The sequence below is a fragment of the Phlebotomus papatasi genome, chromosome 2 (assembly GCF_024763615.1).
Source record: "Phlebotomus papatasi isolate M1 chromosome 2, Ppap_2.1, whole genome shotgun sequence".
In the NCBI taxonomy this organism is placed as follows: Eukaryota; Metazoa; Arthropoda; class Insecta; order Diptera; family Psychodidae; genus Phlebotomus; species Phlebotomus papatasi.
In genome coordinates this window covers 30,787,407-30,799,215 of record NC_077223.1, presented here as the reverse complement: position 1 = coordinate 30,799,215, position 11,809 = coordinate 30,787,407, and the positions used below count along the sequence as shown (strand labels likewise).

The following is an 11,809-nucleotide window of genomic DNA, read 5'->3' as shown; positions in this document are numbered from 1 at the left end:
AAATTTTTTTTGGACCCTTATAGCTCGGGTCAGGGTGGTCGGGGGACCTTAAGTTTGGTATTGATGGAAAGCTCTAAGGCCCAGCTATAACATACTAAAATTTGAGTCCGCTGAATGCCAGGGGGGTCTTCAAAATGGCGGGAGGAGGGGTGGGGAGTGGGGGGTCAATGCACCAAGTTGCAATTTTCACCCGATATATAACCTTTGCCGAAAATCGCAAGTCGATATCTTTTTTAGTTTAGGAGCTATTAAGCTCCAAAGAGCGGCCGGCCGGCCGGCCGGCCGGGAACGTAACTTAGCCACATATATATTCGGAATCAGGAAGTGGCGAAACACATTTTGGCCAAGTTTGAGGTCGATCGGACGACATGAAATTTTGTTAGGATTATAGTAGGTGAGATTGTTAAGAATCTCACCTAATACTGATCAGATTACATTTCCATCAGTTTCTAACTAATTCATCTCTCAACTTAGCCGAGAAATGGCTTAGATAGGGGGAAACTGATGGGAATTTAGTCAAATCATCATTTTGATTACTATCACGTTAAGCCGTCTATCGGATTAAGTAGTAAGTGTGTCTAGGGGGTCTAGGGCATTAGATGATCATTTATTCATTCATTCATTTTCAACTGTTTATCCCTATTGGGGTCGCGGGCCCATGACATCCAAATTAGCAGCCCACGCCAGTCGATCCTCCGCTACTTCAGGAAGATGTTCGGGTTCGATCTCAAGACGCTCCCACGCAAGATCCTGAATTTTATTCAGCCACCTTGTCCTAGGTCTGCCTCGAGGTCGAGGTCTCCTCACAATGGCTTGCATAGCTTTTCTGGGGAATCATTAGATGATCATTCTCTCGATAATCGTGCTAGGGCGTAGAAGTGCAAAGTTAAAAGGTTGAGCGTAGAGAGCCTGACATTGTGTGCTCGGGTAGGATAAAAAGGTGCTGTACTTTCTTCTAAATTCAAGTCGTCTAGTGACACTGCGTAACATAAACGGCGATCTGCATTTTGAAAATTAACTATACATTTCTTAAGCATACGCATAATTAATTCGTGGGGGAAATTGCCGTTCAGTCTCAGTGGAAATTTTCGGAGGGAAGCTCCGTCCGGACGCGGCAACACAATCTGTGGAGTCTTCAACTCTAAGATCAAAAAAATTACTCTTCTACCAGAGCTTTCGACGCTCTCCGTGTCTTCCTCAGTGGTCGAGTGATGTCAAAGATCACTGGGTTTCGTTATTTGGGGGATCTTACAGACTTGGCGGGAGGGTTCCAGGGAACTTTTTGGTTCCCCAAAAAGTTCAGTTGTCTCTTGATGATTGAAGAGTGTCTGGTATTGTGTCTCCGAGATCTTTGTGTGGGCACCCTGGAACCCTCCCGCCAAGTCTGTAAGATCCCCCAAATAACGAAACCCAGTGAACTTTGACATCACTCGACCACTGAGGAAGACACAGAGCGTGTCGAAACCTCTCGTAGAAGAGTGAGTTTTTTGATCTTAGGGTTGAAGACTCCACAGATTGTGTTGCCGCGTCCGGACGGAGCTTCCCTCCGAAAATTTCCCCATAATTAATTCTATATTAATACCAATACGGTTACCGATCCAGCCACCAAGTCCATAGGCCGTCATTCAAGGCTGGATCAGCGTTTGGGTCGCCAGGAAGATTCGCAGGGGGCAAGGCAGTTGCTTGGAAGTCATTGACTCTCTTCTTCATGTATTTTATTCTATGGGGCTGTAAGATAGCTAAATTGTTCATTTCACAAGGATCTTCTTCCAAGTTAAAGAGACACGGAGCTTTTAGGGGTTCACAGGGTATCAATTTCGGGTTTCTTCTTTCGCAATTGATTTTAGTTTTTCCTCTCAAGGTATCTAAGTCATTTGGTTTCAAAATTCTTGTTGAATAAGGATTGAGAGCTTGCCAAACATCACTGTTCATCACTAATTGCGAGTAGTAGAAGCTTTCTGGGCTGTCTTCTTGAACCATATCTCCAAACCAAGAGTCATATATCCCATCTAACGTTGTTCCATTGACGTACTTCCATCCGTCAAAGTAATAAGAAGAATATCCATCAATTAGGTTAATGTTATGCAAGATTTCTCTGCGAATTGGAGTTCTGTTTAAAGAAAGAGTGGACCAAATGTTGTTTCCATCACGCTTTTCGCATTTGTGGCTTGGAACACCAGCCAATTCGGTAAATGTGGAAAACCAGTCAGTAACATGTATCAAGTGGTCAGATACATAGTGTCGTTGCTTCAACAAGGGACTCCAAACGAGGGCTGTTCCTCGAAGGCCTCCTTCCCATGGGCTGTCTTTCTGCTGCAATTAGACGAAACAAGACAAAATATGTGAATAATGTTATGTTTATTTGAAGTAATGATCGATTTTTTGCGAAAATACGTAGATAGAAATATAACAGTTAAGTGATCGGGAATTAAACACCAAACTTCTATCAAAGAATCTGGAGTTTATAGTTTGCAATGCATAAAAAAAAATAGTCGGACTTTCTGGCTTCTTTCATATTAGCAACCGTTTATTATAGTGAATGACTGGGGTTTGTGAGCGTTGATTTATTGTCATTGCGCCTCTCGATCGACTTACCGCCTAAAGACTGAGGAAAAGCGCTTTTCTAACGTCATCATTGGATATATCTTCCCTCCTGGGCTTAGCTGCCGTTTAGAATATTACCTATACATACATTTTGTTATAAAGTACATAGATACCCCACGAAATAGCTTAGTTAGATGTACTATCATAGATCTTGCTATCACATGGTTTTTTACACTTTCAATTTTAAGTATTTAGTCTTTGTTTAAAATGACAATGCCAGAAGGAAAGGTCAATAAAAATATCTGTAGTAAGTTAGAGATAACATTAATCACATTAATCATTCATGGGACGTTACAGTGTGCAGACCGTGAAAACTATGTGGGGATTTTCAATCGCTAGAACTCATCTATCTTCCATTGTTCATAAAATTACGTATGACCCAGGTCGGTCAACGTCGTACGCGTTTTGGAGTTAGGAATCTCTTACACTGTGCAACAATTTTGAACTTTTTTTTTGTCCCTGGGTTCTCATGCTATTTTTTCTATTGCTAGGGTCAATTGACTTACGAAAATACTTATCATTTTGATTTCATTTGGATTTTGCGCCTGGAATCTAGGCAAAACTGTTTTTTCCGTTTTTTGATACTTGGGTGCCTATATCTCCGATTCTGCTGAACCGATTTACTTCTCACTAAGGAATAATTTGTTCTCCTTTAGATGCCCGATAAATCCTCTGAACAGATAAAGTTCGTACAACCGACACCAGCGGCGCTGTAGTCTCAAATATGTCAGGAAACATGGAAAAATCAAACTTTTCAGCAACTTTGATCAAAAATATCTTGAAAACTGGGACTGTCCCTAACAATCTGTTTTGTGGGTTTGATAGAGAATTTAATTAGCTACATTTTCGTTCATGTACAACTTTTCTCTCAGATTATTTTTTAACCTCGATATTGAGGTTCAAACGAGAAACGAGCACTCGGCCAACTAAAGAAAAACTTAACTATTTCGCAAATTTTGACTTTTTCTTTTCAAGTTTAGATAACCCAGTGTATTATTTTCACTTTTCTTACAGTTGTAGGACTTTATTAATACTTATTGCATTATAAAATGTGTTTAAATATAATACAAGAGCCGTACTCACTATGGCGCTGTTATCTTGTAATATCGTTATCTCGTTATCTCGTTATGTTCTCGTAATGTATTTTATAAATGAAAAATTATAACAAGATAACAGATTACGGAGATTACGAGATAACAACGCCATAGTGAGTACGGCTAAGGTAATAACTCAAACAATATCTTCAGTAAGATTTCAGTGTTATTTGAATCTCAAAAGACTATTACAAAAAAGGCATATTAACTGCATATTGCAAAATTTTAAATATTTCAAAGAATATTTCTTGTTAAATTTACGTTTTAGAATCAATAAGTATCTATTTTACCTTTTACATACCAGTTAGATATGGAAAACTTTGCAAAAAATCCTTTTTCTAAATTCAGTTCTTTTTATAATTCTTTAAAAAAATTTCCTACATTTATCTACAATCCTACAATTTTAACCTCATAATTACGTGATTTTCGTCGAAATAAATCTAAAACTAATTTTTGAACTTGTAATTGTTACTTTATGTATATTACATACGTTAAAGTTTTATACAAGTTTCCAAGTAATAAAATAATATTTAAAAATTTAAAATGTCATATAAAAATCACCATAATATCGATATTTAAGTATTAAATAATATAATAAAAGCTTCTACTGCCTAATTGCGAGGAAAAAAACACAATAACACTCGAAATTGTGAAGGTTTTCTTTAGTTGGCTGAATGCTCATTTTTCGTTTAAACCTCAATATCGAGGTTAAAAAACAATCTGAGAGAAAAGTTGTACATGGACGAAAATGTAGCTAATTAAATTCTCTATCAAACCCACAAAACAGATTGTTAGGGACAGTCCTAGTTTTCGAGATATTTTTGATCAAAGTTGCTAAAAAGTTCGATTTTCCCATGTTTTCTGACATATTTGAGACTACAGCGCCCCTGGTATCAGTTGTACGAACTTCATCTGTTCAGAGGATTTATCGGGCATGTAAAGGAGAACAAATTATTCCATAGTAAGAAATAAATCGGTTCAGCAGAATCGGAGATATAGGCACCCAAGTATCAAAAAACGGCAAAAACAGTTTTGCCTAGATTCCAGGCGCAAAATCCAAATGAAATCAAAATGATAAGTATTTTCGTAAATCATTTGACCCTAGCAATAGAAAAAATAGCATGAGAACCCAGGGACAAAATCATCGTTGCACAGTGTTATTGAAGTCGAAATCGTGTTGTACAAACTCAGCACTATGGGAGGAAAAGGCTGATATTCTTCACTTTTTTTGAAGCACTGCACAGTTTTTCCTCATCTTCTACGGTTACTTGCCATCAGATCGGGTCGGAGACTGATGCTAAGGGACTGTGAAGGCTTGCTCACCTCCTTCATAATCGATCGTATAAAGGTGCCAAATCCTTCTTATTGAGTCGTCAACTACTCTGACAGACAGGGAAATTATTTGCCAACCTGAGAATTTTGTAACGGAACTTTAAAGATTTTGGCGATTATAACTTTCCATAGAAATCTGGAGAGACAATCATCGATACCCTAAGTATGACTTAGAATCCTTTACTTTCGTCTACGTCTGATTTCCCGTAATATATTCGAGACCGGATAAAAATGACATTCATTCTCAAAATGTCTTAGAGAATAAATGTAAAAATCAAAAGAGATTCAGTTTTCTGCTCATTTTCTGCTATAATGCTCTACATTTTATCGCAATATCAAACTTACTCCTTTCAATGGATAGTTAGATGCATGATTGAAGAATCCTCCAACAGTTGCACCGCCATTGTCTGAGAAGAACACGATTATCGTATTTTCCAGCATTTTCTTCTCTTCCAAGGCTGTGATAACCGTTCCAACCGATCGATCTAGCGCCCTAACCATTGCGGCATATGATCTTCTTATTGGATCTTGAATATGTTCCATTTTCTGAAGGTCTTCAGGGATCGTTTGTAGGGGATCAGATGGATTTGCCGTATGGGGAGAGACTTGGGAAACGAAAAGAAACATTGGTCCTTCCGAAGGATTATGACCCAAAATCATCTTTGATGCTTCATCAGCTATAACGTCGGGTAAATATTCTCCAACTCTATCTCTGTAGACAGTTTCATTGCGCCAGAAGTCAAAACCAATTGCATAGGACCCAAAGTCAGCATCAAAGGTTCCGTCGAAGTAGTCAAGGTATCTATTGAAGAAACCGACGTAAGAGTCAAATCCTTTTTGGGTGGGAATGAAGGCTTTCCTTGCATATCCTAGATGCCATTTTCCCACGAGATGAGTCATATATCCTGCCTCTTTGAGGTACTGTGGGAGTATCTTTTCGTTTAATGGAAGACCTCGGGGTTCGTCCGGCAAAATAACAATGTGCTGCATTCCAGTATGAATTGGATATTTACCAGTCAACAAGGCGGATCTTGTAGGTGTACACATTGCTGGTGTGTAATGTCGATTGAATATAACTCCCTGGTAGCCCAATGCATCAAGATTTGGAGTCATTATTTGGTTGTTACCTCTGAGGCTAAGATCGTATGATCCCTGAGTGAATAGACGAAATTGTTGAAAGATTGCATCGATTTCAAAATTTTAACACTTACAAGATCATCAGCAACTATTATCACAATATTAGGCTTATTTTGCACATTTGATACTTCCTTCGATATAATATTTTTAGAAAATAAAATTAAGAGAATAGCAACAAATATTGAAGTTAATTTCGCCATTCTTTTGTGTTTTCTTGTGACTTTTTCCCGCAAGATGCTATGACTTTGTGGCACTGTACCCGAAAGAAAATTAGTTTTATACTACCAAAACGAGAAAAGATTGATAAAAAGTTGATTATCCGTATATTACTACAGGATGATTTTTAACTTTTTGTCTCTATATTAGTTTTATTGTTCTGAAATTTCTGATTAGATTAACGAATATAAACATTTTACAATTGAACTTACATTCAATTTTATAATTTCATTGTGGTTGGCAAAGTGTTAGTTTTGCAAAGTGCTTGAATTCGTGGCTGAGTTTCTGATCAAAAGTATTTTCACTTTATTTACCTATAAAATTAAAATTCTTTAGAAACCCGAATCATGGGGAAATGCATTGTGTTCATGAGCGAGGTTATCATAAAGCGGTGGCAGCCAAAATCCCGAAAGCCAAAATCCCGAAAGTCAAAATCCCGAATGTTCGAAATCCTGATAGGGATGAAATTATAAAGAAGAACTTGTTTAGAACAGACCTGTGCTCGTTAATAGTCGTGTAGTATCGGAAATTTTGTGTTGATAATTTTAATGGAAATTACAGATAGCCATACTGGTAACACTAATCCCGCTTATTCCTGGTACCATGATGAATATTTTTGCGCAAAAAAGACATAATACAGTAGAGTCTCTCAAATCTGAATCTCTTAAATTCGAACGCCGTTTGAATTCAAAATGTCAATTCTGAGGTTATGTTAAAAAGTTCATATTCTGGATGAATGAGAATCATATTTATGTGCTACTTCCTGAATGTTTACATACATTATGATCGTATAAAGTGAAAAGGAAGTATGTTACCACTAAAACTTGTAGGAGAGTATGGGAATTTGATTCAAAGTACAATGTAATCTCACACTAATTTCGTTAGTTTTGAAAAAATTGTTCGAATTTGAGAGATGAGAAATGTCAAAAATACCCCCCGAGCGTTCGAATTTAGGAGACTCTACTGTAGAAAGAAAACTCTCATAAAAATAAATTGTCTTCTTATTATCTTTGTCGGAAGACGGATAGCTGTTCACTAAACACCCTTTTACTTGAATCTTGCGGAAATATGCAGAAATTTAAAGAAAATATCATTTCAAATGACAAGCTTCCTAAATCGCGCGCAATTCAACTGTGAGAGAGATAGAGACACAAATAATTCACTTTACAAACTTGAAAAATCTTTGAAATGCGGCAAAATATTTTCTTCTCTATTTTATCCTTATTAACAGGTCGTGTTCCTTCTTGCAATATGTACTTTTGCATTCCTTATTAACCAAAATAATGTTGTACCAAAGGATTTTTCTCAAACTTATCCTGAATTTTGAGACAGCTCAAAAGAATATAAGTCTTCTAGCTCAAAATTTCAACCCAATGTTTTTGTTGTAATATCGACAATTATTCACAATTAACCCAAATAACTGTATTCAAATGAATTATAAAAATGATTTTTTTGTGAAAATGACTTAACTTTAAGGAATTAAGCAATTTTCACATTAAAAAACCTCTCATTTTCTCTACGCGAATTTTCGCGGCATTTCGAAGAATCCCAAGTGGCACCACCAAATTCACTTCGGCTTTTATTTTAGCTCAGGCCTGGTTTAGAATAATTTCCCAAGACACAGAAGATTTCCCTTTGCCTGCAGCAAGCGCGTGTATAATCGTGGGAGTAGCTATGACAATTTTTGAGAATTAGGGATTTTGGCTTTCGGGATTTTGGCGTTCTGGATTTTGGCTTTCGGGATTTTGACCGGAACCCGTCATAAAGTACTTTTCGTTTGCGGAATTTCTCCTTAAATTTACAGGTTCACAACCACGACCGATTTGTTGGTAATAGAGGTAATCTAATGCCCTAGCACACACGCTTCCGACTTAAGCCGAGAGACGGCTTCATGTAATTATTATTAAAATTCTGATCAGATTACATTTCCATCAGTTTCTAACTAATTCATCTCTCAACTTAGCCGAGAAATGGCTTAGATAGGGGGAAACTGATGGAAATTTAGTCAAATCATCATTTTGATTACTATCAAGTTAAGCCGTCTATCGGATTAAGTAGTAAGTGTGTCTAGGGGGTCTAGGGCATTAGGTGATCATTCATTCATTCTTTCATTTTCAACCGTTTATCCCTATTGGAGTCGCGCACCCATGACATTCAAATTAGCAGCCCACGCTTGTCGGTCCTCCGCTACTTCAGGAAGATGTTCGGGTTCGATCTCAAGACGCTCCCACGCAAGATCCTGAATTTTATTCAGCCACCTTGTCCTAGGTCTGCCTCGAGGTCGAGGTCTCCTCACAATGGCTTGCATAGCTTTTCTGGGGAATCATTAGATGATCATTCTCTCGATAATCGTGCTAGGGCGTAGAAGTGCAAAGTTAAAAGGTTGAGCGTAGAGAGACTGACATTGTGTGCTCGAGTAGTTAGGATAAAAAGGTGCTGTACTTTCTTCTAAATTCAAGTCGTCTAGTGACACTGCGTAACCTAATCAGCGATCTGCATTTTGAAAATTAACTATACATTTTTAAGCGTACGCATAATTAATTCTATATTAATACGGTTATCGATCCAGCCACCAAGTCCATAGGCCGCCATTCAAGGCTGGATCAGCATTTTGGTCGCCAGGAAGATTCGCAGGGGGCAAGGCAGTTGCTTGGAAGTCATTGACTCTCTTCTTCATGTATTTCATTCTAAGGGGGTATATGTTAGCTAAATTGTTCAATTCACAAGGATCTTCTTCCAAGTTAAAGAGACACGGAGCTTTGAGAGGTTCACAGGGTATCAATTTCGGATTTCTTCTTTCGCAATTGATTTTAGTTTTTCCTCTCAAGGTATCTAAGTCATTTGGTTTCAAAATTCTTGTTGAATAAGGATTGAGAGCTTGCCAAACATCACTGTTCATCACTAATTGCGAGTAGTAGAAGCTTTCTGGGCTGTCTTCTTGAACCATATCTCCAAACCAAGAGTCATATATCCCATCTAACGTTGTTCCATTGACGTACTTCCATCCGTCAAAGTAATATGAAGAATATCCATCAATTAGATTAATGTTATGCACAATTTCTCTGCGAATTGGAGTTCTGTTTAAAGAAAGAGTGGACCAAAAGTTGTTTCCATCACGCTTTTCGCATTTGTGGCTTGGAACACCAGCCAATTCGGTAAATGTAGAAAACCAGTCAGTAACATGTATCAAGTGGTCAGATACATAGTGTCGTTGCTTCAACAAGGGACTCCAAACGAGGGCTGTTCCTCGAAGGCCTCCTTCCCATGGGCTGTCTTTCTGCTGCAATTAGACGAAACAAGACAAAATATGTGAATAATGTTATGAATTGTTTTTAGTAATGATAGATTTTTTGAAAAAAAAAAAAAAATTGTAGATAGAAATAAACATAGTGAAGTGATCGGGAATTAAACACCAAGCTTTTTTCAAAGAATCTGGAGTTTTTAGGTTACAATGCAGCAAAAAAAATAGTCGGACTTTCTGGTTTCCTTCGGAACAGTAACCGTTTATTATAGCGACTGATTGGGGTTTGTGAGCGTGGGTCTTTAGTCACTTTACCTCGATCGACTTACCCCCTGAAGACTGAGGATAAGGACTTTTCTAAAAATCTGGAAAAAGTCTGGCTACCTTAAGTATGACTTAGAACTCTTCAATTAATTCACCTGTATGTGATTTCTCCTACTTATATTCGAAACCGGACAAAGACAACATTCATTCTCGCTACGTCTTTTAGAGAATAAATGTGAAAATCAAAAGAGATTCAGTATGCAATAGAGAAAACACGGAATTTCGACCTGGTTCTTCTCCAGAAGAACCAGGTCGAAATTCCGTGTTTTCTGTATTGCATCAAGTTATCGGCCGGATTCCATATAGAGATTCAGTATTTCTGCTCATATTCTGCTAGAATGCTCTACATTTCATCACAATATCAAACTTACTCCTTTCAATGGATAGTTAGATGCATGACTGAAGAATCTTCCAACAGTTTGACCGCCATTGTCCGAGAAGAACACGATTAGCGTATTTTCCAGCATTTTCTTCTCTTCCAAGGCTCTGATAACCGTTCCAACCGATCGATCTAGAGCCCTAACCATTGCGGCATATGACCTTCTTATTGGATCTTGAATATGTTCCATTTTCTGAAGGTCTTCAGGGATCGTTTGTAGGGGATCAGATGGATTTGCCGTATGGGGAGAGACTTGGGAAACGAAAAGAAAGATTGGTCCTTCCGAAGGATTATGACCCAAAATCATCTTTGATGCTTCATCAGCTATAACATCGGGTAAATATTCTCCAACTCTATCTCTGTAGACAGTTTCATTGCGCCAGAAGTCATAACCAATTGCATAGGACCCAAAGTCAGCATCAAAGGTTCCGACGAAGTAGTCAAGGTATCCATTAAGGAAACCGACGTAAGAGTCAAATCCTCTTTGTGTGGGAATGAAGGCTTTCCTTGCATATCCTAGATGCCATTTTCCCACGAGATGAGTCCTATATCCTGCCTCTTTGAGGTACTGTGGGAGTATCTTTTCGTTTAATGGAAGACCTCGGGGTTCGTCCGGCAAAATAACAATGTGCTGCATTCCAGTATGAATTGGATATTTACCAGTTAACAAGGCGGATCTCGTAGGTGTACACATTGCTGGTGTGTAATGTCGATTGAATATAACTCCTTGGTAGCCCAATGCATCAAGATTTGGAGTCATTATTTGGTTGTTACCTCTGAGGCTAAGATCGTAAGATCCCTGAGTGAATAGACGAAATTGTTTGAAGGTTGCATCGATTTCAAAATTTTAACACTTACAAGATCATCACCAAGAATCATCACAATATTAGGTTTTTCTTGCACATTTGATACCTTTTTGCACTCAATATTTCTCAAATTTAATATCAAGAGAATGACTACAAATAGTAAACAAATTTTCACCATTATGAGTTCCGTAGATGAGTTTTCGTCTGAAGAGGCAATGACTTTCTGAAAATGTACGCGGAAAAGAAACAATTTTATAGACTAACCAGAATCACAAATTACACCTGATAAAGAATAATTTATTTCTAAGTTTATTACAATGTTAATATTCGTCTTGATGTTTTTATATGACTTTTAATTATAATCTGAAATTTTTCATTAGATTAATTGCAAATTTGAATGTTTCCGTAAAGATATTATGTTTTTTCCGTTCGATTGTCATCGTGTTAGTTCGGTTAGAAATAGCGACTTGAGGTCTTCGTATCATTCATTTTCAACCGCTTATCCCTATTGGGGTCGCGGGCCCATGACATCCAAATTAGAAGCCCACGCTTGTCGACCCTCCGCCACTTCAGGAAGATGTTCGGGGTCGATCCCGAGGCGTTCCAAGGCAAGATTCTGAATTTGATTCAGCCACTTTGTCCTAGGTCTGCCTCGAGGTCGAGATCTCCTCACAAT

At 37.9% G+C, this 11,809-nt stretch overlaps 3 protein-coding genes across 3 annotated transcripts in view; 1 reads left to right on the top strand and 2 right to left on the bottom strand.

The window, feature by feature from the left end:
• LOC129803435 (uncharacterized) overlaps positions 1–11,809 on the top strand; it is a 124,289-nt gene that overhangs the window by 83,667 nt on the left and 28,813 nt on the right. The gene's annotated exons all lie outside the window — the stretch shown is intronic.
• Positions 1,215–6,367, bottom strand: LOC129800916 (arylsulfatase B-like). The gene is made up of 4 exons (XM_055845658.1): positions 6,242–6,367; positions 5,376–6,182; positions 1,595–2,313; positions 1,215–1,437 (listed from the first exon to the last, which is right to left on the bottom strand). The coding sequence occupies exons 1-4, from the start codon at positions 6,365–6,367 to the stop codon at positions 1,215–1,217; spliced, it is 1,875 nt and encodes a 624-aa protein (XP_055701633.1).
• Positions 8,941–11,311, bottom strand: LOC129800915 (arylsulfatase I-like). Its single transcript, XM_055845657.1, has 3 exons — positions 11,186–11,311; positions 10,320–11,126; positions 8,941–9,663 (listed from the first exon to the last, which is right to left on the bottom strand). Exons 1-3 carry the CDS (start codon positions 11,309–11,311, stop codon positions 8,941–8,943), a joined length of 1,656 nt encoding a protein of 551 aa, XP_055701632.1.

Excerpts from the sequence above, each read along its gene's own strand:
- LOC129800916 (XM_055845658.1), bottom strand. The coding sequence starts at position 6,367 with ATGGCGAAATTAACTTCAATATTTGTTGCTATTCTCTTAATTTTATTT. Across the intron at positions 6,183-6,241 it reads TAATAGTTGCTGATGATCTT|GGATCATACGATCTTAGCCT; the intron begins GTAAGTGTTAAA and ends CTATTCACTCAG. Across the intron at positions 1,438-1,594 it reads TGGACTTGGTGGCTGGATCG|TGGTCGAGTGATGTCAAAGT; the intron begins GTAACCGTATTG and ends TGTCTTCCTCAG.
- LOC129800915 (XM_055845657.1), bottom strand. The coding sequence starts at position 11,311 with ATGGTGAAAATTTGTTTACTATTTGTAGTCATTCTCTTGATATTAAAT. Across the intron at positions 11,127-11,185 it reads TGATTCTTGGTGATGATCTT|GGATCTTACGATCTTAGCCT; the intron begins GTAAGTGTTAAA and ends CTATTCACTCAG. Across the intron at positions 9,664-10,319 it reads CTAACTATCCATTGAAAGGA|CAGAAAGACAGCCCATGGGA; the intron begins GTAAGTTTGATA and ends GTCTAATTGCAG.